Source organism: Melanerpes formicivorus, unplaced genomic scaffold (assembly GCF_026170545.1).
Source record: "Melanerpes formicivorus ecotype bairdi unplaced genomic scaffold, bMelFor1.0.p_v2 SCAF_5, whole genome shotgun sequence".
Lineage (NCBI taxonomy): Eukaryota > Metazoa > Chordata > Aves > Piciformes > Picidae > Melanerpes > Melanerpes formicivorus.
The window spans coordinates 4,922,465-4,946,986 of NW_027142357.1; the positions used below are offsets into that span (position 1 = coordinate 4,922,465).

At 40.8% G+C, this 24,522-nt stretch overlaps 2 protein-coding genes and 1 long non-coding RNA gene across 6 annotated transcripts in view; 2 read left to right on the forward strand and 1 right to left on the reverse strand.

The window, feature by feature from the left end:
• Positions 1–15,439, forward strand: LOC137441086 (uncharacterized). Of its 2 annotated transcripts, none has more exons than XR_010987326.1 (4): positions 1–669; positions 7,784–7,893; positions 8,225–8,276; positions 14,954–15,439. It is a non-coding gene; the product is annotated as an uncharacterized lncRNA (long non-coding RNA). The 2 variants fall into 2 exon arrangements; XR_010987327.1 differs by lacking the exon at positions 14,954–15,439 and adding an exon at positions 12,612–12,695.
• On the reverse strand, positions 1,541–18,192 carry SGO2 (shugoshin 2). 3 transcript variants are annotated; one of them, XM_068137934.1, is made up of 11 exons: positions 17,743–18,192; positions 16,107–16,215; positions 14,861–15,022; positions 10,680–10,855; positions 9,981–10,058; positions 9,038–9,120; positions 8,400–8,635; positions 7,757–7,918; positions 6,128–6,244; positions 3,966–4,113; positions 1,541–2,445 (listed from the first exon to the last, which is right to left on the reverse strand). In XM_068137934.1, exons 3-11 carry the CDS (start codon positions 15,003–15,005, stop codon positions 2,340–2,342), a joined length of 1,251 nt encoding a protein of 416 aa, XP_067994035.1. In that variant the 5' UTR covers positions 15,006–15,022; positions 16,107–16,215; positions 17,743–18,192; the 3' UTR covers positions 1,541–2,339. The 3 variants fall into 3 exon arrangements, with proteins under 3 accessions (XP_067994035.1, XP_067994036.1, XP_067994034.1); XM_068137935.1 differs by lacking the exon at positions 7,757–7,918 and having other exon boundaries at positions 17,743–18,190; XM_068137933.1 differs by lacking the exons at positions 7,757–7,918; positions 8,400–8,635; positions 9,038–9,120; ... (3 more) ...; positions 16,107–16,215; positions 17,743–18,192 and having other exon boundaries at positions 6,128–7,743.
• KCTD18 (potassium channel tetramerization domain containing 18) overlaps positions 17,728–24,522 on the forward strand; it is a 12,487-nt gene continuing 5,692 nt past the window's right edge. Inside the window, exons 1-6 of the mRNA XM_068137936.1 lie at positions 17,728–18,066; positions 18,895–19,093; positions 20,567–20,778; positions 21,658–21,851; positions 23,264–23,358; positions 24,280–24,382. Of these exons, the coding sequence (XP_067994037.1) occupies positions 18,919–19,093; positions 20,567–20,778; positions 21,658–21,851; positions 23,264–23,358; positions 24,280–24,382 (779 nt within the window). The 5' untranslated portion in view covers positions 17,728–18,066; positions 18,895–18,918. The remainder of the gene's footprint in view (positions 18,067–18,894; positions 19,094–20,566; positions 20,779–21,657; positions 21,852–23,263; positions 23,359–24,279; positions 24,383–24,522) is intronic.

The window sequence follows — 24,522 nt, forward strand, 5'->3', positions numbered from 1 at the left end:
ATACACTTGAAAGCTATATCCCAGAATACATTTTGATGTGTATGCCTCATTTTTCTGACAAAATTGCAGCTGAAATTCTGGCAGCTCACAAGAGAAAGATAGGAGTTCCCCATGTGACCTTCATGAGATTCCTCTTGTGCCCTTTCTCCAGCCTGTCCAGGTCCCTCTGCATGGCAGCATAATCATCCGGTGTTTCAGCCACACCTCCCAGTTTTGTATTGACTGCAAATTTGTGCAGCCTGCGCTCTGTTGTGTGGGTTGTTAATGAAGACGTTAATCAGTACTGGCCTCAGTATGAAACCCCAGGGAGCTCTAGTGTTTTGCCTCCAAGTGTACTATGTGCTGCTGATCACAACCTTCTGGGACTGACAGCTCAGCCAGTTTTCGAGCCAGTTTTCAAGTTTTCACTGCACACTTAACTAACACACACTTCCTCAGTACCGGAGGTAATGTCAAGCCTTACTAAATGATGCCAACAGTGTCTACCACTCTCACCCACCAAGCAGTTGTCTCATTGTAGAAGACCATCAGGTTCATAAAGCATGATTTCCCTTTTGTAAATCAATGCCAACTACTCCAAATCTCCTTCCTTGTCTTTAACTTTTGGAAACTATTTCCAGCACTATTTTCTCCATCAGCTTCCCAGGTTACAGTGGAAACTACAATGAAGTAAGAAACACAGTTTGATTTGGTATTTTTAAGAATGGTTTATAACCTAAGAGTATGTTACACCTCTTCAAAAGGTGTGCCATATCAGAACAAAGGGCTAGCTAATCGATGATCTGGTCTCTGAAGGTTTCCATAATGAATGCCCTTTGTGGGGCGGGGGGGGGGGGGGGGGGGGGAGGGGGGGGAAGTGTATCAACAGAGTAGAGCTTCTCCAGAAATACTCTTCCAGCCTTCAACTATTTGTAGTTCAGGAATATCTAGTGCCAGAAATGGTACTCTGGTAATTCCTCAAAGGTTTTTCTTCCATTAATTTGCATGATCTACTTTTAAGCCCATGTAAACTAATAACATCTACTCCTGTAGTACGGAATTCTTCAGCATAACTGCATACTGTGTGAAGATCCACCGTCTATAACCAAAAGAAGCTAATGTATCTCATTAAGAAAAAGCTACAGCTGTCTTAGTTGCAAAATGAACCTGAAGCATATCTGATATAATCTCTAAAACTTGTGTGGGCTGTGAGCTACAGCTTGCAGCTGGCAGCATCTGTGAAATCTGACAGTGACAGGAAACTCTTTGTCAGCTGACAGGGAATTGTAGAATAAAACAGTGATTCAAGAGAATCCAGAGTGGAAGCATAGTACAAAAATCTAAGAGCTGAATAGCATGATATGGTTCCACCAGTCATCACACTAGCGCTCTCTCATTTGGAGATGCAAGGTGTTGTTTTCGCTGATCAAATTTAGCATTGAATTTGTATTGCAGTGGTGTTTTCTTTCTGGCTGCCTTCTGGCACATACTCTGGATGCTAAACTTATAGAATCATAGAACAGCATAAGTTGGAAGGGACCTCAGAGATGATGTACTACAGCCTCCCTGCCTCTCATCTAGACTGGGTTGCTCAAAGCCTCATCCAACCTGGCCTTGAACACCTCCAGGGAGGAGGCATCCACAACCACCCTGGGCAACCTATTCCAGAGTCTCACCACCCTTTTACTGAAGAACTTCTTCCTAAGATCCAGTCTAAATCTAGTCTCCCTCAGCTTAAAACCATCTCCCCTTGTCCTATTGCTAGACACCTTGAAGTAAAGTCTTTTTCCATCCTTCACGTAGGCTCCCTTCAGGTATCAGAAGGCAGCTATAATGTCCTCCCAGGGTCTCCAAAATTTGACTTCATTCTAATTTCATTACAATTCTGTTAAATCCAAAAGTCAACTATCAAAAAAAAACCCCAACCCAACATACTGTCTCTTTGGTAGAGTTAGTAAAATTCAGGATGTTTGTGTGTGTTCCAACTGGCACTGAAAAATAGTTCTACTCACAGTAAATATAAGCAATTCACATCAAAATTCCCAAAGGTGGTTTATTTTTAATTCTCATTAAAACATCTACTTTTCTCACAAATTAAGAAATGCTCCAAACCCTTTGAACACATTACCAAAAACTCAACAAAAAGGCAAACACAAGACTGGAGCCTAACCTGTACTTGCCTTCCTCAACAAAGTATTCTGTGTCCCTTATATAACAGCTTCTTTCCAGGAAGCTCCACTTCGGAAGACCTTTACTAACCAAAGAACAATAAGCATTCTGTACCGCTAAACATACATATAATTGTTAAAATTGTACCTATTTTAGGAGTATTGTTTCTAAAGACAGTTCTCCTGTCTTCTTCAAATAAGTTTTGATTTACTTTTAAAACATATTTTCTTTTTTACCCTACTGACTGGAGAGTCCAGAAACTCTGTATCTGTAAATGGATCCCCACGTCTTAATTTGCTGTAAACCAAAGAAATAAAAGACATAAAGTATGAATATCATCAAGCACCTTTGTAACGATCATTATGTAACCATAATAGCAATTCCAAATAGTAAATCTAGTCACTGAAAGCATGACACACTAAGAAATTAAATTTAGGGAAAATAAGTATGTCTGAAAGAGCAAGGCATAGATAGCTGTTTTCAAAAATAATGATGAAAATGGTGGGCTTAAGTTATTTAAACCAAAAATTTAACTGCATCCATTCAGAATATTTGGAAAGAAAATATAAATAAGAGACAGTAATCTAAAAGCTTGAGTGCCAGCCACATGTTTTTTTATTAGTTACCATCTTACTCCAGAAATAAAAAATCTTATCATTGTGGGGTAAAAAAGGGAGAATGTGTCAGTGTCATAATATTGAACCATTTTAGCCTCCAAGTCAATTAACAAAAGAAAAATCTAACTCTAATCCCTGTGTGGTGGTGGGTTTTTTTTTTTTTTTGCAAGCTATGTAGCACTGACATTTCTGAAAAGCCAGTGCTGAGGCAAAAAGACCCTTCCTACATTACTTTTAGCTCTTATTTGTCCTCAGCCTTACTGCTTCAATTGTTTGCTTATTTACAGAGGAAAACAAAATTATTTTGAATATGTATGAGAACAGTGATCATTTTTTCCAGTTTGTGGATTTATTTTCTTCTCACAGAGCTGGCCAGAAGTGGAAAACATACCCCTTTGACATCTTTGCCATAAAGTTGCAATAATCCTTTCATTCTCAACACCAATATGGAGAAATATTGATGCTGTATTTACCTCATGAATATGCATTCCAATACATATAACATGGCATAATAAGTTACCATTATACTTTAAAAAACTCCAACAAACCAACCCAAAGAAACCCGTGTGTCAAAAAACTCTCTGAATATTTTCAGAAGGAATCAAAAGTCCATTGGGATTTAGATCTATTCACATAAGTGCAAATATATTCATTTTATTAATGGAACTTTGGCTTTAAAATTCTCTTTTAAATGGTAAGTTATTACATCATTTAAGTCTGCCTTTTAACAACCTCTGAAATCCTGGGCCACTACATTTGCTAAGAACACTGAAAAGTAAATTGCCAATTATCGAATTAATCTATTCTGAATTAAAATTTCTTATGCTTGAAACAGCTAATTACAGCAAAATTACCAAAATCTGTAATCTTTGTGCACAAATTACCTCGCCACTTGATTACATTATTATATGTCTATATTTAGCATTTCAAATGACCCACTTCTAAAGGGGTTTGTATCATGACAAATAGCAAGAATTCACTACAGTATAAAATGTTATACACAAGATCTGGCTTTTAAGACTTGAATACTGTTGGTGTCTTACTGCAGCACTTGGGAATCCTGCTGCACTAACAGAAAATGTTTTATACCAACACTGAAGTATCTATGCAAAAGAAATTTATAAGAGATTTTCCACTTACTTATTTAGAGATTATGTATTCCAAAAAACCAAACCAAAGCCCTAATTTATGTATACCTACCATTGTAGACTGGGCTCTTTGTAGCAAATAATGGCTCTTCCTCGTCTAGATGGTGCTGCTGAGTTTTCTTCTGAAGTTTTGAGGGATTTGGGTGAGGAAATGTGAGACTGTGTACCAGCGTTTGTCAGATCTTGCAAAGCCTTTCTTCCTGTGAATACAGTGGTTTATGTACTCTATTTTAAATGTTTTCTGAATTACTAAGTAAACTTTCAATGGTAATTATTTTTAATTAGTATTTCTTAATTCATAGAATTCCAAGCATTCAAATTAAGCCAAGGCAGCATTTGTTTCATAGTTTGGGGTTCAAACTTAACTTGAGCTCAGAAATGGTCTAGGTGTTAGGATATTCTTAAAAACAATTTGGTAAATAGGAACTTGTTGAGAGTAAGTATATTTACAAAATAGATCACTCATGCTACAAAACTTCCAAGACAGATATTTCAACACATATTTCAACTCAAACATATTTAACTCTCCCTGGAAGAATGCTGGCCCAGTTTTCAGTGGAAAATCACCCCAAAAGAGCAAAACTGATACTGCTTCAGATCCTCCTGATGAAGGGACTTCCAAAGTATCTTCACAGGACACAAGTGATTCCACTTCGAGGAAATGGAGAAGAGGAACAACTAGGTTTATTGGACTGGGCAGAACTAATGAGTTGACAAGTTGAACCCACAAGAGTATGAAGTTTTAGTAGACACAGGTGCACACTGCACTCTGATGCCATCAAACCACAAGGGGTGGAACCCATCTATATTTCTGGTGTGATAGGGGGATCCCAATAGCCGAATGCGTTGGCAGCAGAGCACTGGAATGCAAGCCACAGTTTGCTTTCACTTAGAGAGGTAGAAGGAGTCACTGGAATAGACTGTCCCACGGGTGAAAACACAGCCCCACCATTTGGACTGATCATGGACTGATCCAGACTTTACTGGAACAGAGCTCCAGAGCTGTTGTGTACTGCAAGGCAATGTCATTTTGAGTGAGAATGAACAGTGAATGATGAACGATGTTTGTGGTTTGATGTTAATTGCTGCTAGGCATGATGCAGATAGTATAGAATAAGGGTTGAAGAATGTCAGGGGTTGAGTTGACTGCAGATGAGTATTCAGTACCATGCTGCCATCATGCCAGCTTCAAAATCAAAGCGCTGGCTGGAGCAAAGTATCATGGGGCTTGAAGTTCATATTGTAACAGGAGAGGTTTCCTGTTCCAGCTGCCACTTCCAGTTTCTAGGTTTAGAGTGTGTCTTCTCTGCTGGGCTGGCTGCAGGTTGGGAGTGAGGGGACCATTTTATCACTGGCTTCTGATGCTGTTTCTGCTTTTGTTAAGGTAGTTGCACATCTTACCATCCCACTGAACTCCTTATTTCCACCCAGAGGATTTCTTGTGTGACTTTCCTTCCCATCTGTGTGTGTGTGTGTTGGGTGCCCATGGGAATGGGCTGTGTTAACCCAGGACAGTGATATTCTAATTCCTTTATAATAATTTCACTGTATGACAGAAGTACCTGTCTTCCAAACTACACTCAAATTTGATTATTTTCCTAATGTAGAATATCTTATTTAAAAAAGAGGTTGTCATTAACGTTTGCTCATGGGTAGATTCTAGAGAAATCCTGCTCAAAGTCCTTTTTTCAGATCTCAGAATTCCCACTGAATTGAAGTGTTTCTAAAGAAACTTGAACAAAATCAGTAAGTCCAGCTATGCTCTCCACTTATGAAAGGAACACTGTAGTTCACATTTACTTCCCTTGAATTTCATTTCCCACTTCAAGCTGGTTTATCTTTTCTATCCCAAAGTTTCTGAATACCTTCAAATTCTATGAAAAATGAATACATGGTGCAACTATAATTGCTCCTCAAGAATGCAGACTACTTATGTCTGCCCAAGTAAATATTATCCTGGAACATACTGACAAGTAAAAAGGGTATTAGTTACCACAATTTAAAAAGATATTGTGACTGATATGTAATAGAGAATATGAATAATTTTATATGTAATATAGAATAGGAATCATTTTAGTCATTTTCAGTCACTCCTGTTTTATCCACTACAAGCAAGCAACAAGACTAGGATAATATTAAAAGAAGACAGCTTACTACTATCTACAGGCACTAATTCAAAATGTTGGGGGTTTTTTACCCAGACTATAAACTTACCTGCATCTTGTGCTTTATTATGATCATTCTCCCCACAAATTTCAGAGTCTGCAAGTATAGAGAAGTTCACAGAAGCACTGTGTTTTTCACGAGCTGAGAGCTCCACACTGGAAGGACCTTCCTGGAAAAGGCTATCTATGTTTAAAGGCATACTCTTAGAACATTTAGATTTTGACTTTCGAACCACAGGTTTTAATTTGCTCCTCAAGTAATCTACCTCATGAGAGACTTCTGGGCCATCCAAAATATTCTGCTCCTCCTGGTCAATATGCCTGAAAGAATCTTTTTCTCCTTTGGTCTCAGTAATATCAGAACTAAACCTCTGGTTTTGCTTCACTAGTTTATTAGAATTACTGCTGTGAGGCATCTTATGTGCCAGTGATGAGGGATCTACTTTCTTTAACATATTGACAGTATCATTAACTTGTTCTTTAGCTTGTGGCGAATTCATAGCTGCACCATTCTCCATAACTAAAGCTATTTGCATTTGCTGAGTTCCAGTTATATTGCTACAAAGTGAGAATTGTGTAAGATTTTCTTTGGGTATTATATATGCCTTCCTGCTAGCCTTTGCCACTGTATGCTTTAATCTGCTTGGTGAGAAATGGGTCCTCTTTTGGTTTACTTTAGAAGTTTTACTTTTCTGACCACTGTCACTTGCAGTTTCTCCACTCTGCCTGCAACTACTTTTTTTGTTGTGTTTTCCAATATTCACCTTGTCTTGTTTTCTTTTGCTGTCACATTGGTGCATCTCTGTTTGAGACTTTTTTGAAATATATTCTCCTTGCTGTCCATTTTCCTCTCTACAGTATTTTCCTGTGCTCATTTTAGAAGGGCTTTTTTCCCTGTTTGTTTCTGGCCTGCTATGTTTCTCATGTGTATGCAGAAAGTCCCCTTTTAATTGCAATATATTGGAGGTATTATCTTGGAATAGTAAATTTTCAGCACAATAAACTTCTGTTGGACTCTTGTTATTAGATGAGTCTGAATCTGGTATTTGTACTTTGCTTTGCACATCTTCAGACGTTTCTGAGAAAGTTTCTCCATTTTTCTCCTGTTTTCTTAGACTCATCACATTAACCTGGCATGTCCTCCTAGTATCTTTTGATCTACTTGGAGAATTTTCTGCTGGATAATAGTTGCTGGCATTTGGCAAACTCTGTTTCTCTACAGAATTTCCTGTAGGTAGCTGTTCTGTTTGACTTTCAAATAGTTGAGTTTGTGAGTCAGCAGCTTTTGGGACTTCACCATCGTCAGTCCTAGACTGTCTTTCTTCTGCATACAAACTTGAACCAACTTCCATCTTGCTTTTAATTTTCTCTTTATCTTTCTTAGAATATTTTGCTTTTCTGAAACTTGCTAGTGTTTTATCAAAATTGGCATTACTACTTCTATTTTGGTATAATTTATCTTTGTCTTTTGCTGTAACTGTCAGTAGTTCCCCTGCATCACTGACAGTCATCTCCATATCAGCATCATAAAGGGTTTCTTCAGACTTCAACTTGATGGTACAAAGCAGCTTTTTTAAATCCATCGTACTTTCATTGCTAACTTTAAGAGGTGAAGGAATAGGATTTGAGCCATATTTTGTATCAAAATCCATTATATCAGATTGAGTTTTTGACTTACAAAGTACTGTGTGTTTCTTTCTTTCAGCCACATGCCCATAGAATGGCAATGAACAATCATTACATTGTTCTGTAAGCTCCTCAGGCTGTCTTAGCAGCTGTGCATTTTCCACACAAGTGAGGAAGGCACTATTGCAGGTTAGTTCTGTGCATAACTGGTTTTCTGCAAAGAGAAAAAAATTCAGCAGCCTGGGGACAGAGAGAATAGAGCTACTACTGGAGGCTGGATCAGAAGCATGGAAAAGAACAAACTGCGTGTTTTATTTTACTTTTTTTTCAAACTGAATGCACATATTCTGTGGTTGGGCTTTAAAAATTTAATTAACTACAAGTAATTTCATGTTTTACCAAAGCTGGACTTCAGAAATTGGGTATAAATGCAAACGTGGTTGTCTATAGCTACCTCAGTTATTATTTGGTTATCCTATCAAAGTTTTATTTTGGTCACATTAATTTTGTTGTATTTCAGCTGCATTACTTCAATGAACATATAAGCAATTGCTAGGATATCTGCACTTAGGGTGAGTATTCTATATTTTATTAGTTTAGGAATCTTACTATACTTTTGTCAGGTAATACATGAGTAAATACTAATTCTTAGATAGCTCTCCAGAATAAATCATATGTACAGAAGAACATCATACCTTTTAAAGATACATTTTCGTCCAAGGCTGTTTCCAATGGGTCTGTTTCAATTAACTTTTGAATATTGGTACCAGAAGGCAAAGATAATGCAAACTCGACCTGATCTGAATGCATTTTCTTTGTCATAATAGTGGTATAGTTATAAGAGTTTGTTATTTCACACAGAGAAGGGCTGTCTTGCTCTTTTGCACCAACTGTTGCAATTAAAGGAAGCTCTGCTGGCAAGTCTACTGGTCTGGAAAGAGGAAGTTTTAATTAAAGACTTTTGTAACATTTTACGCCATAACATTCAATTGTTTTAAACATTCCCTAATAATGCATAAATGCAGAACATAATAATTCAAGTATGAAATTTAGTTCTATCTTAATAATTTTTAAAATAATATTTATAATAATATAATTTGTATTAATCATGATAGGAAATCTTGCTTTGTGCTGGTGAGATCCCATGAAGAAAGATGCAAGTTACTCAAAACACAAATCTTGTCTACTATGCATAAATTCCAAGTTGCAAATAGGTAATTTCTGAATTAGGAAATTGTTTCTTATTATCTCAAAAGCAGCCTTTAGGTGCTTTGCTCACAACAAAGACTAGTTGTAAAAAGTCCACAGACACTTACCACCTTCTGCCACCTACCTGGCAGACTGACATGTACTCATGAACTTTTCATCAGTAGCATTACTTGGAATAGCTGGCAGAGGAAGAGAACTCTGGAGATTCTTTCAAAAGAACAGCAGTGGGGAAGTAGAAACAGTTTAAAGATTCTCTTATGTTTAAAGTATTAGAAAAATCCATAAGAAAATAAAACCACCATAGAATGGGGGAAACTCTGAAGTACTGATGAAAGGTGTGCGTCAAACACACAATAATTTCAAAGGAAAATACTTTGTAGCAACACTTCTCAAAATCTGTAACTGACTTGCATGCCAAAGCAGTATATAGACTTTTTGATATGGTAGCTGTAACCAAAATGCAGGATGCATACAGAAGCACAGAACAACACTAAGCAATGTTAAGAACAGATAACAATGTATTTTTATAATGAACTGTAATTATGCTATGAAACAAGGACTAACAGGGACCATGTTTTCTGGGAATGTTTCCACACACAAGGCACTAAGCAAGCTCAGTGATTGGTGAAAAGCACCACAGACTATGTTTTGGGTTGGGGTTTTTTTGGTTGGTTTGTGTTGTTTCTTAACTATGTGACTTCATCAGGGCTAACTCACGTTTAGCTTTTACATACTTTGTAAGCAAGATTAAATCCTAAATTTTTAGTGTGAGCAACAGCAAAATGTAATTGATTTCAGTAGACTAGGGTTTCTTCCCAAGTTTTAAAAGAAGTGGGGCAAGTGTTTTAAAATGCATATATGATTTCAATACTGCACTCATTTAGATGCTTTGAAAATATCCTGGGAAGTGTGTTCAATATGGGATTGGACGTGGCACTTGGCGCCATGGTCTAGTCATGAGGTCTGTGGTGACAGGTTGGACTCAATGATCTTTGAGGTCTCTTCCAACTTAGTGATACTGTGATACTGTAATGGTTCAAAAAAAAAAAAAAAGAAAAAAATCTTACCTCAGAAAGACTGCTTATCTCTATCGCAGTCACAAGGTTGCTGTTCAAAAATGCTTCTATTTCTTTAAGAGTTTTATTCTGCATGCAAAATAAAACGTTTAAAGGAGTCCTTTAAATGGCTTCTTGCTGAAGAAAAGATATAAACATGAATCTACATTGTTAGGGGTTTTGGTAACACTCAGATGACACAGTCTGAGGCTGCGCCAGGGGAAGTTCAGGCTGGAGGTCAGGAGGAAGTTTTACACAGAGAGAGTGATTGCCCATTGGAATGGACTGCCTGGGGAGGTGGTGGAGTCGCCGTCACTGGAGGTGTTCAGGAGGAGACTTGACAGGGTGCTTGGTTACATGGGTTAGTTGATTAGGTGGTGTTGGGTGATAGGTTGGACGTGGTGATCTTGAAGGTCTCTTCCAACCTGGTTTATTCTATTCTATTCTATTCTATTGTATAATATAAAGGTGAAGCTGCCACTAAAACAGGTATGGATAGACACATACACCAGTGTACAAAATACTATGTACACACAAAAAAAATCCTATGAAAGAAAAATCAAATGTCAGTACTATCCTATCTGCCAGATGATAAAACTTCACAAATCTGAAAGATTTTAAATCACACTTTTAAGAAGCAAGTTTAAAAAAAAACCACCACACACACACAAGCTTGATTTAGCTGATCTAATGAAATTATTTGCAACATACCAAACAGTTTAGTTTTTGACGAAGCAAGGTATTATGAAGCTGCAGCTTTTCTACTTCCATATAAAGCAAAATCTTCTCATTCTTCAGCTTCCGAGAATTTTCTTTCTCCACACTCAAAGCCACAGCTAACGCTTTATTATTTTGTTTTAAAGATACTTTAAACATGGATGAGTTATCTGAAGGAGAAAAAAATCATATTATTTCCAACAGGTTCAGCTCCAGGCCCTCTCTGCACGAATTGCCACTATCTGAGAACATTTCTGTCTGTAAGGTGTTGTGGAATAGGAACAAAGCCTAAAATTTTCCAATATAATACTGGTTTTGTTGGCTGTCATCCTGGTGGCTACTCTGTCAGCTTCAAGTTCATTTCATGCACAGAGTCTGCTCTAGTCTGGATTTTCTAAACTGAAGTCATTCTAAGAAAGCATTAAACAATTACTACTTTCATGGCCATAAAAATGTTTCCAAATTTCTAAAAATCCCCCAACAGCTATTTTACAAATTTCAAAGCTAATTTTAAGCATAAATGTGAGTTTTGACAGCAGAAAGATAAAAGCTTTAAATTAGAAATGTGTCTTCCACTGTCCTTGTGAAAATCTGCCTACTCATATCTATAACAGAAAGTTCTTTTTTCATTCCAGTGACATTTTATGTTACCAGGGTGGGGGTTTTTTGGCCTCACATTCATAGTGTACAGTCAACTCAAACTCAAGATAAGAGACAAGTCTGACCATACTCTTCTAAAAGTGTATAAAAAAGGAGCAAGGTTAGCTTGAAATCTGCTCCAACTATGTATCTTCACTGTCTTATGTTTGGATCTATAATGCAAAATTGCAGTTCCTTGTTTCCTTGCTTTGGGAAACAGGCAACACAGTGGAATCTTGTTCATCCAAACATCATGCTTTGAAATTCAATGAAATACTGTTCATCTTGGTAAAGTACATGCATTACTGCATCTTCCAGAATATATTAGCATTAGACATCTGTACTGTTGACTTTTTCACTAAAAATTAATATTTTTCATAGAATCATGGCATGATTTGGGTTGGAAGGGACCTTAAAGATCATCTTGTTTCAAGCCCCCTGCCATGGGCAGGGACACCTCCCAATAGACCAGGTCGCTAAAGGCCTCATCCAATCTGGCCTTGAACACTTCCATGCTTGCGGCCTCCATAACATCTCTGGGCAGTTCCAGTGCCTCAGCACCCTCAAGGAGAAGAATGTCCTCCTAATCTAAGTGAAGCTTCTTCTGGTTTAAAGCCATTACTTCTCATCCTGTCACATGCCTTTGTAAAAAGTCCCTCTCCAGGTTTCCTGTAGGCTCCTTCAGGTACTGAAAAGGTGCTATATGTCTACCCGGAGCCTTCTCGTCTCCAGGTGTGCTAGGTTACACCATCTTGGGGCTGGGTTGCAAGAGCTCTGCCTCCCCCAATGGACAAAAGAAACCTGATCCAGGTGGATAAGGCTTCTCCCTCCTGGGAGGAGGGGTTGTCCTGGAGTCTAACTTGGACTATTCTGCTCCCCCTTCCTTTCCAGCAAGACTATAAAGGGCAGGGTGTGGCAGCCATCTTCTCTTTTTGCTCTGCCTCGTCTGCTGGAAAGGACCCACTGCTGCTGCCAGCTTCCTGGGTCTGCCACGTGGTCAGGCCTGATCTTCTCCCTGCCCCATTCACGTTTCTCTAAAGGACTGAAATCCACATACATCAAGGGAGATACAAGGCCATCCAAATTTGGTTTTGTATATTCTCCTATTCATCCTTATCCCTTACCCTTGTAAACCCTCCCTGTTATTGCTATATATATATATTTTGCTAAAAAAATTTACTTCTCCTACTTCCAGAATAACTCCAGATTATTTTTTGGTAAACTCTAGTTAAGGCTCAAACCACCACACCAGGCTGAAAAACCCCAACTCTCTGCCTGTTTTCACAGGAGAGGTGCTCCAGCCCTCAGATCATCTTCATGACCTCGTCTGGACCTATTCTAACAGTTCCATGTCCTTCTTGTGCTGGGGGCTCCAGAATTGGACCCAGCAGTGCAGGTAGTTTTTAATGACAGTGAAGGAGAGGATGGAAATCACCTCCCTTGACCTGCTGGCTATGCTAGTTTTGTTGAAGCCCAGGATATGGCTAGCTTTCTAGGCTGCAAACACACAGTGCTGACAATATTTTTTTGCCATAAAATTCAGATTTATAGATACAAACAATCATACTGCTTGAATTAGAGAACTCTTGAATAGCACCATTTCACCACATTTATAGTTTCCCTGCATTTTGCAAAAGATGCAAAATGTTCCAAGAGTGGTGTTTTCCTCAGAGCCAGAAACAAAACCCAATCTTCTACCATGAAAAACCTGTCTTTGAATTTACTCCTGACTTACTGAAAAAAAAAAAAATTAATAAAACAAAACAAAGTACTTTCTGGCAAGTTGTTAAGTCAGCAGAATAATATTTGTAGTTTTCTTTGATTCAGTAAATGACTCAAAGAATTTTATATAAAATTTTGCAAATGGGAATACTTTACAGATGGAATCATAGAATCAACCAGGTTGGAAAAGACCTCAGAGGTCATCAAGTCCAACCTATTACCTAATACCTAACACCTCCTGACAACTAAACCATGGCTCCATGTGTCACGTCCAATCCTTTTTTGAACGCCTCCAGGGGCAGTGACTCCATCACCTACCTGGGCAGCACATTCCAGTGGCCAATTACTCTTTCTGTGAAGAACTTAATATTAGGTATTTTACTATGACAACCATATTTTAAAAGGTCAATGAGTTTAGTCATTTTGGTACCCTGGTTTTTTGTATCCCAGATGGACATAGATGCTACAAATACACTTTGAGTACACTCTTAAAAAACACTGGCAAGCCAAAGAGCAAGCACTGAAAATACTCACGAGAAACAGATAAAGAACTTAGAATCATGTGTTTTATCTTTCAGACTATCTTACAATTCTCAACATATCACATTAATATTTTTTAATAGACAGCAAATCATGTTAAGTACAATTATTATGGCTGGAGACGTGACAATGAACTGGGGTGGTGGGTCTAGAGGAGGCCACGAAGATGATCTGAGGGCTGGAGAACCTACCCTATGTAGACAGGCTGAGAGAGTTGGGGCTGTTCAGCCTGGAGAAAAGAAGGCTCTGGGGAGTCCTTAGAGCAGCCCTTCAGTACCTGAAAAGGCCTACAAGAAAGCTGGGAAGGGACTTGCAGCCCGCAAAGCCAATCAGCTCCTGGGCTGCATCAGGAGAAGTGTGGCTAGCAGGTCGAGGGAGGTGATCCTCCCCCTCTACTCAGCTCTGGTGAGACCCCACCTGGAGTACTGTGTCCAGTTCTGGAGCCCCTATTACAAGAGGGATGTGGAGGTGCTGGAACGTGTCCAGAGAAGGGCCACAAGGCTGGAGCACCTCTCCTATGAGGACAGACTGAAGGAGTTGGGGCTGTTCAGTCTGCAGAAGAGAAGGCTCCGAGGTGACCTAATTGTGGCCTTCCAGTATCTGAAAGGGGCCTACAGGAAGGCTGGGGAAGGACTTCTCAGGATCGCAGGTAGTGATAGGACTAGGGGGAATGGAATGAAGCTAGAGGTGGGGAGATTCAGGCTGGATGTGAGGAGGAGGTTCTTCACCATGAGAGTGATGAAGCCCTGGAACGGGTTGTCCAGGGAGGTGGTCGAGGCCCCGTCCCTGAAGGTGTTTAAGACCAGGCTGGATGAGGCTCTGGCCAGGCTGATCTAGTGTGGGGTGTCCCTGCCCATGGCAGGGGGGTTGGAACTAGATGATCCTTGTGGTCCCTTCCAACCCTGAATGATACTATGATACTATGACTTTCTACAAGGGTTTGTAGTGACAGGACAAGAGAGAATGGATTGAATCTTAAGGAGGACATGTTTAGACTGGAGATTAGGAAGAAATTTTTTACAGTGAGGATGTCAAGACACTGGAACAAGTTGCCCAGGGAAGTCATGGATGCCCCCTCCCTGGAAGTGTTCAAGGCCAGGTGGGATGAAGCCTTGAGCAGCCTGGTAGTTGAAGGTGTCCCTGCCCATGGTAGATGAGTTGGAACTAGGTTATCTTTAAGGTTCCTTCCAACCCAAACCATTCTATGATTCCATGATTATTCCTTTTGAAGTCATGCATTCTAAATAAAGAGCTTCAGTTTTAACAGGACTTACTTATTAGTTTAGTTTTTATTTTTGATGCTAAAGAAGCATTCCATTTCGCAGCTCGTAATGTCTCACTCCTCTTCTTCATGTGCCCTTTCACAGCATCTGAGGTGAAGACGGCAGGTGATTCAGCAGTTGCTTGTTTATCCATCATCAGAATGAACCTGTGAGCTGTCAAGAAGAATACCCAAGTAACACATGAGCTTTCTCACACTTCAAAAAATTGTTTCATTGCTTCTCTTATCAGGATTTGTTCTCTGTGGAGCTGAGAAAACCGCTTCACTTTTTAGCTTTGTTCAGCTAAGTCAAACAGGTTAATGAATTGTTCCTCGAGACTTAGTGTCACACTATCACAGACATGGCAAAGTATTTAATCAATGTGAAAACTAAATGGATTCCACATTTTTAAATCCTGTTCATTCCTTCAAAATACCAACCCAAGTTTACTCTTACAAGGGAAAAAACGCCCTAAGGTCTTCACCATACAACCAGACCACCTTTTTCTCTGTCGGAACAAACTTTAAATTGAAGACGTAAATAAACGGCTGTATAAACACTACAAATTCCAACGACTAGCGCGAACAAAGGGAGCGGCGGGCCGGCAAACCGCTCCGAGGAGGTGGCTGCCCCCTCCCCTTCCTCCCTCGCGAGAGACCTCGCCTCAGGGCCGCCAACGGCTGCGCGGGCGCCAAGGGCCGTTGGGCGGCGGCCGCAGCCAGGGCTGCGCAGCCGGAGCCGGGCGGACGCGCGCGGCCCTGCCTCAGCGCGGCCTTAAAAGCCGCCAACCACGGCAGGACCGTTCTCTGGTCCTACCGTGACAGTTTAGTAAGGCCAACAAAGTCCCCCGGCCTGCTGCACGCGACACTGAACTTGCCTCATAATAATAGTATAACGAGTAAACCCACACCTCCTAGCTAAAGAAGCCCCCTACCCACATAAGCCCCTTACCGTCAGAGCACAATCAGTGACTTTAAAGAGTAGCAGCATCTTTAAGATGAAACAAGAAAGAAACAAAGCAATGGCGAGTTAGGGGCTGTTGACACGAGGCGTAGCTAATGTATTTTACGGTGTCAATATCCACCGTGAATTTCAACCAAGGGGCCAGCTTTGTAAACATAGCACCTAGCACCCTTTTCTGCACAGACCGGCAACAAATAAATATCTTGACTCTGTGTGCCAATTAGCTTTTGAACACCAGGTAAAGAATCTAGACAACACAATTATTAGGAGGTTAGAGAAGGAAGGAAACACTTACTATTCCAGTGCAAGATTGTGGGCTGATGGAATTATTGATCCCGTTTACACAAGATGCTTTTGGTTTGGGCCTCAAGTCTCAGAGCAGCATGGGTCATAAGTCTCAGCATCTGCAAATCGACATTATAATAACAAGAGAAGGATTCTAAGTAGTAAGGATCACTCTGAGATACACAATGTCAAAGAGAATTTGTCATTCCCCCTACTAGGACCAGACACAATAGGACTTAGATGACTTTTTGCTTTAATCACAGAATGTTAGGGGTTGGAAAGGACCTCGAAAGATCATCCAGTCCAAGCCCCTGCCAAAGCAGGATCACATAGAGTAGGTCACGCAGGAACACATCCAGGTAGGTTTTGAAAGTCTCCAAAGGAAACTCCACCACCTCTCCGGGCTGCCTGTTCCAGTGCTCTGCCATCCTCCCAAAGTTTCTCCTTATGTTCCTCTGCTCCAGCTTGCTCCCACTGCCCCTGGTCCTATCATTGGACATCACTAAGCAGAGCCTGGCTCCATTGTCCTGACATTTGCCCTTCACATCTTTATAAACATGAATAAGGTCACCCCCCAGGCTCCTCTTCTCCAAGCTAGAAAGACCCAGCCCCACTCCCTTCATCATCATTGTGGCTGTGTGCTGGACTCTTTCAAGTAGCTCCTTGAGGTCCTTCTTGAACTGAGGGGCCCAGAACTGAACACCATATTCCAGATGTGGCCTCACCAGGGCAGAGTCCTTTACTTGACTGAAGGGAATCCTGAATTATAAGCTTATGGTCCTAAATAGTAACTGAAAACACTGTAGCCTAAGAATATTCAGGCAGTTTCAAAATCAAAATGTAGTGCCAGATCAGGATACAGCGCACTGCACAGTTGGAACAATGTAATTATTTCTTACACATCTTTTGATTTGACCCTTTAGCAAGTAATCTTGGAGTTTTCAATATGCTGTATCTGTAACAAAACACCTCCAAAGGGAAATGGCTCATAAAAAAACCCAGGATAATACAAGATCAATAGGTATTGCAGATACAACTCAGTTAATTTGCTAATGTCAACAAAGAGAAACTTAGCATCCAGCTCAGGAGGCCCCAGCAAAGGACATGGATCTGCTGGATCATAAATGATGCCAAGACAGAAGGGTAATGAGAATCTGTTGTTTTCACCTCTCCATTGCTTATGCATCTATTTTGGCAAGCAATTATATGCCAGACATAAGCAATTCCTTTTAATAGGGCACTGGTTTTGTAAGCCCTTTGGGTTAAGCACTTTGCTTGAATTCATTCATGCTATTTTAATGCAGTAATAGTTTGCTCTCAAAAATACATACAAGGCTGAAGTAGGACAAACCCTCCTTATTTCACAGGCAAGCAACAGGAAAGGCAGGCAAGAATTAAACAGACTGCTGCTGGCAAACAAAGTAGTGAGTGAGTCTGCTCACGGGACAAGCAGTCGTGTCACACTAAGCTGGAAAACACTGCCTGACCTGAGGCTAATTTTTTATGCCCTTTTCCCAGTTTTGTTTGTTTGCTTTTTTGCTTTTTTTTTTTTTTTTTTTTTTTTTTTTTAAGTATTTGAATCAAACCCACTGAAACACTTGCAATTTAAAAAAAAAAAAAAAAAGATCGGAAGGGTTTTGCCTTACGGAGTGGCCGAGTTTCCGTGGCTGGGCCTTACTTCAGCGGGCGTAGACACCAAAGCCGCGCCGCCTATGGGCAGCGCGGCGGAACCAGGCGCAGCAGAACCATGGGTGGGTCCTGCAGCCAGGCGACCTGCGAGTGGGGAAGCCCGGGCGGCCAGCGGTGCCTCCGAGAAGGGAGAGGGTGCCGCGGACGCCCCACGCCTCACGGACACCTCTGCTCTCCGCTCCGCGCCCAGCTCCAGCCCAGCCTTTCCTGCCGCCCGGCCGCCATTTTGCGGAGCCGAGGCGGCCCCTCAGGCAGTCCTGCCGAGGGAAGCGGCTGCGCAGGTAACGTGGGATGGCGGCCGCTCCGCGCCGGGATCCCCTCGCTGCCAGCGGGCCTGAGCTATGCCGCCTTGTAATGGCTGGCTCCGAGGGGCTGGGGTGGGCTTCCCCCTTTCCTGGTGGAGCAGAACCCTGCTTGCTCTGGGCGTGGCTGCCCAGTGCGAGTTCGTCAGTTAATTTTGGTGAAATTAACTGCAGGTGCCCGGGCCAAAGGCAGGTGGTGGGAATTGGCACCCCTCAAAGGGCGTGCTCTAAGAAAAAAAACAACTAAAACAAACCACAACTAAAAACCAAAACAAACCCTAAGTGTTTCTGATATTTTCTTCTGCTCTTTTTGCCATTTTTAACTTTTTTTCCCTTTCTGCCCAGACAGTGCCTCCCGCCTGCAGGGAGTTTAAGGCAGGCACAAGTATTGGCAGCATGGCATTAATGATGTGACAGCTTCAACAACCAGTTAAAGCAACCCTCATTAAAAACTGGATTTTAGAGATGCCAAGGCATTACTAGTACAAAATTAGTGTATTTTTTCGTGCTGTGAACTATACTCAGAGTACAGTTCCCCAGAATGTCCTTCCAGAGCTCTGCTTGCACATCCCTTCTATTTACCCATTTGTCTCAAGAGAGTAACTTCTGTGTTTCACAGCAAAGTAAAATGCCGTTGTTTTTTATAGTAAAGCTGTAGAATAATTGGCAGTTTTCACTAGTGTGTGCCCAGAACAGTGCTGAAAGCTGATTTGCTGTACTGTTTAACAAACATGTAAGAGCTGAGTTGTATATAATAGGTTTAGCCTTACCAGGCGTGAGATTTACTTTTGTTTGTATCTGTTTCAGATTATAAGAACTTGTAATTGAGAGATGCCATTGGCAAATAAAATGGCAGAGGGCAAGACTGAAGACATGCAGGGTATTCTGCGACTTAACGTGCGAGGATGTTTCTATGTGGCCAGGCGTGAGTCTTTGTGCCGCTTTAAGGACTCGATGCTCGCCTCCATGTTTAGTGGACGCTTCCCTCTCAAAGTGGATGAATCAGGTAAATGCATTCAAGCTGTAAATGTGACATTCTGACCAGGAGCTCTGTGCCAAAACCATTCTCCTCTATATTTTTATGCATTTTATAGTATATCTCTTTTCCTAATCTGCTGAGAATCAGCTGGCTTCTGTAATTCCAGGATGTAAAATAATTATGCTTGCATGACTTTATACTTAAGAGTAATTAATCTGAATTCCACATGACTGCTCAGGTTTGCAAACATGCATGTTTGTACAGTGCTTCTGCCCTGTCCTAGTCCAAACTGTGGCTTTGGAATGTACTTCTCCAGTATGAGTATGAAAATAGATGAAATTGAAGTTGGGCTAGCATTTGGCATTTCACTTAGATGATGTTTATTAACCCCTATATTGTCCAGAGGCATCTCACTCTCTCTGTTCATTACATAAGGAGATTTGGGTCTAATCTCTTTTTCAGAATACCTAATTAGCCAGTAAAATTTGCATTTTTTAACTACCATGGCTTGATAAGAAAGCTTGAATAAGACTATTCATGAATCAAATGTCACATTTATCTCTGACTTGGAAATGCTGCCAAAGTGTGTCCAGTTTAAAGATATGCTGGTTGGAAAGTACTAATACTTTGTTACATGCTTTTAACTGTTTAAACTATCTGAAATGTTTTGCATTCTTACCAGCAGGGCTTTGATGTCATCTTTCAGTTGCAGGGAACAGCTTATTGTATACAGATATGTTTCTGTAGTTATCCTTGAGCCCTAGGGGCAAAATAGAACAAGAAATAAATAATGTAAAACTTTGGTAATGTTCAGGGAGGATCAGACTAGAGGTACACTGGAGCTGATGCTACTTTTAACTCTTTCAATTGCCTAGAATCAAAATTGAAACAGCTTTTTGCAATAGCAAGAAAAGCTGTATCTGCAGTTAGAATTAGAAACTCCTGCCCCAGGATTAGATGTTAGCATTTTAAGTGGAGTGCAGTACAGCTGAGGTTGTATATGCTGGCATGGTCCTGTGCAGATTAGTGATTTCACTGAAATTCCAAAGAAATCTTTACTATGCTTAGAATTTGATCTGCAAGTAACAAATATTCCAGGAAGACAAGAGTAGTTTGGAAATAATAAAGTACACTCAGTCCTTCTAAGTAAGTAAAACTAGAACAGAAGTTTTACATAAAGGCTTAACTTGATGATTTTGTGGAATGTGACAAGTCTGTATTCACTTGGCGAAGAATCCCAGAATCCCAGCATGTTGGGGGTTGGAAAGGGTCTCAGGAGATTACCTAAGTCCACCCCTTCTGCTAAAGCAGGGTCACCCACAGCAGGTCACTCAGGATCTCAGTGTCCAGGTTGGTTTGGAATCTCTCCAGAGGAGACTCCACAACCTCTCTGGGCAGCTTGCTCCAGGGGTTCTTGTCACCCTCACAGCAAAGATGTTTTCCCTTGAGTTTAGGTGGAACTTACTGAAGTATTTACAATACTTTCATTGATGTTTTCAGGAGCATGTTTAATAGATAGAGATGGAAGCCTGTTTAAATACCTCTTGGATTATCTTCACGGAGAAGTTCGGATTCCTGAGGATGCACAAGTTCGAACTGCACTGCAAGAGGAAGCAGATTATTTTGGCATCCCTTATCCATACAGTCTGTCTGACCACTTGGCTAATGAAATGGAGACGTATTCTTTAAGGTCAAATATAGAGCTTAAAAAGGTCTTGACATTTCTTACCTTTTTTAACTGCATCAGATAAATTGCAGTATATGCAAGTTAGCACTTTTTCAATCGCCACATGAAGTCACCAGTAAACTCAAAGGTTTAGGTTAAATCCTAGAGCTGACAGCTCAGCCATGGTGGTACAGATGTCAGCTTTTCCCATCATTTCATGTGAAACAGAGTAAAATACAAACTGTTGTTTCATTGCAAGTCTGCTGTAAAGCTTGCATGGTGGCAGTGATGTTGTTTAGTTCTCTATTTGGCTTCAAATTTCACTTGAGATTAGATTTGACTTCCTCAAGATATTTGGGGTGGTGAAGTAGTTTTTTTAATTTTTACAAATCCATTCTCCCATTTCATAGATAAAATGTACTTTATCCTTTCTTGTTCTAAAAAATGCCAAAGTGCTATTTAAAATCCTAAGCTTTGTCTGGTTTATGATACTGTAACTTAAAAGCTAATTGTAATTAACTGATAGGAAATAAACTCCATAACTTACCAGGTGTGGATGGCTGTGGTAATCCTGAGAGTCATCTATGTTGTCTTAAGCTATTGTTCCATATATTTCACATTCTCCCTCATTCATTTCTTTTCCAAAAAGAAATTTCCATGCCTTTCAGTTTCTCCTCATATTAGGAATTTGCCCTGCCCTTAGGTATTTGTGTTGCCTTTCCGTGAATTTCTCCTAGTTGTACAATGTTTTCTGTTAACATCAGATAAGAAATGGTGCACACATTACTCTAGAGAAACTACATCCTTGAATTACTAAAGAGCTCACCAGTACATGAATATGAAAGCTTATTCAACTAATAATATTGTATTCCTATTAATACTCTGTATTGGGTGGTTTATGGTGTGTTTTGTTTGTCTTCCCCAGGCTTTGTTAGACTTCTGTGATTCTTATGATTTAGTTTGTACCAAGCCTACAGTTTGGGTCCTGCACTATCTCAACACTTCTGGAGCAAGCTGTGAAAGTAAAATTATTGGTGTGTATGCCACAAGAGCTGATGGGACCGAGGCAATTAATAAGGAGCTAGGAGCAAAAATTCATAGTAAATGCATTTACAAAAGGTAAGATGACTCAGGTCAAACACAGGAAAGCACTACCAAGGGAGAATGAACACTCACATAGTATAATACCTAAATATTCACCTATGTAGCATTATACAGCACTGTTATACTGTCAGTCTTTGGAAGTAATTAGAGTCTTTCTAGCTTCAGAAACAGCTGGCTAATCCCAAGCACAAATATAGGCTGGGCAAAGAGTGGCTCAAGAACAGCCTTGCTCAGCATGAGCTGGCAATGGTCGCTGGCAGCCCAGAAAGCAACCAAGTCCTGGGCTGCATCAAAAGCAGTGTGAGCAGCAGGATGAAGGAGATGATTCTTCTCCTCTATTCTGCTCTCATGAGAGTTCACTTGCAATACTGCTTCTAGTTCTGGTGCCCCCAGCACAAGGAGGACATGATGCTGCTGGAGCAGGTCCAGAGGAAGTCATGAAGATGATCAGAGAACTGGAGAACCTCCACTGTGGGGACAGGCTAGGACAGCCCAGAGAAAAGGCAGCTCCAGAGAGACCTTATAGCAGCTTCCAGTACCTGAAGGGGGCCTACAAGAAAGCCAGGAAGAGGCTTTTTACAAAGGCTTGAAGTAGCAGGACAAGAGGGAATGGATTGAAGCTTGAGGAAGAGAGCTCCAAAGGTCATGTAGTCCAACCCTGCTGCAGTCAGCAGGGACATCCTTCACTAGATCAGGCTGCTCATAGCCTTATCAAACCTGACCATGCATATTTCCAGAGATGGGGCCCCACCTACCTCCTTGGGCAACCTATTGCAGTGTTCTACCACCCTCATGGTAAAGAGCTTGTTCCTAACATCCAATCTAAGTCTCCTCTATTTTCAAATCAATACTCCTCATCCTGTCACTGCAGGCCTTTGTAAACAGTCCCTCTGTAGCCTTCTTGCAGGCCCCCTTCAGGTACTGCAAAGCTGCTATTGGGTCCCCCAGAGCCTTCTCTTCTGCAAGTGAAATAGCCCCAGCTCCCTCAGCCTGTCCTTGTAGTAGAGGTTCTCCAGCACACTGATCAGCTTTGTGACCCTCCTCTGGACCCATTCCATCAGGTCCATGTCCATCCTATGCTGAGGGCTCCAAAGCTGGACACAATACCCCATGTCAGGTCTTACCAGAGCAGAGTGGCAGAATCTGATCTGCTGGCCATGCGTCTTTTGATGCAGCCTTAATTATTTTATGAACACCTTTTTTTTTTTTCCCAGGGATATTAATTTTTAGCTATTCAGCACCTCTTGCTTGAAAAAAATAATATATTAAATTAAGTAACATTTTCCCTTCTACTTGACAGAACATTTACTGTTAAATCCTTATAATTAGGATTTGGTAAAAAGAGTGATCCATTTAATCCCTGCTACATTTGTAAGGACTTGGCTAGATCTACCACATAACTGCTCCCTTAAAAACAATCTTTTTAGAGAAGCTGGAAATAACGTCCAGTACATCTGGAGCTATTACTCAGTGGCTGAGTTGAAAAAGATGATGGATGCTTTCGACATCTGGGAAGGGAGAGGTAGAGTATTAATTTTATTAATTCCAGTAGTACTGCTTTCTAACAGAACAATATAAGTACTTGATTAATTATAATAAAAGCTCTGTGTATTTTCACTTACTCAGTAAACAACATGCTGTAGAACATCTCATAGTAGTGGCTATTAGAAGTCTCAAGGGATGTTCCATCAGGGTGGTGGGAATGGATGTACTGGTGAGAGCCAGCACATGCAAGGGCTGATAGCCTTCTAGTGTTGGGCACGCTGGTGGAAGCCCCAGAATCATTCATTGGAAAAGACCCTTGAGATTATCAGGTCCAACCATTAACCTTACTCTACCAAGTTCACCACTAAACTATGTTGCTAAGTGCCACGTCTAAACAACCTTTAAACACATCCGGGCATGGTGACTCCACAACTTCCCTGAGCATCCTGTTCCAATGCTTGACTACTCTTGCAGTGAAAATTTTTTTCCTAATGTCTAGTCTAAACTTACCCTGTTGGATCATGAGGCTGTTCCCTCTTACTCTATCATTAATTACCTGTGAGATGAGACCAGCACCTACCTTTCTACCTTGTCATTTCAGGTGGTTGTAGATGGTGATAAGGTCTCTCCTCAGCCTCCTCTTCCTCAAACTAAACAGTCGCAGTTCCTGCAGCTGCCCTTCATCAGACTCATTCTCTAGGCCCTTCACCAGCTTAGTTGCTCTTCTTTGCATCTGCTCCAGCACCTCAATGTCCTCCTTGTACTGAGGTATGGAGTATAGGGGAACAATTGCTGCCCTACGATGGCTGTAAGCAACACCCCTGTCAGCACAGTTCCAGAACTGAAATTCTACATAATAAAATGCATGCATTCATTTAGTCAGGTGTGAAGTGTAACTTTATCATCATATTGAATATGTTATTTCAGCTTAGCAACACAATGTCCCTTTGAATTGCAGGTGTCAGCTACTGGAGAGTGCCTCAGGAGCTGATTGAATGCTGGACCCTTGAAGAACAGCCATTGAAAGGCAGTTTACACCATATGCCTCCAGTCCATAAAAGGTATGCTGATTTGTGGGGTGGCTGCAAAGAAAGCAGTTTCAATGTAGTGCAAAGTTTTAATGTAGTTATCAGTGCTGAGTGTTCTCTGGTTTGCTATTGCTCAAATGCCCCAGAATCCAAGAGCTTCATTGCAGGACTGA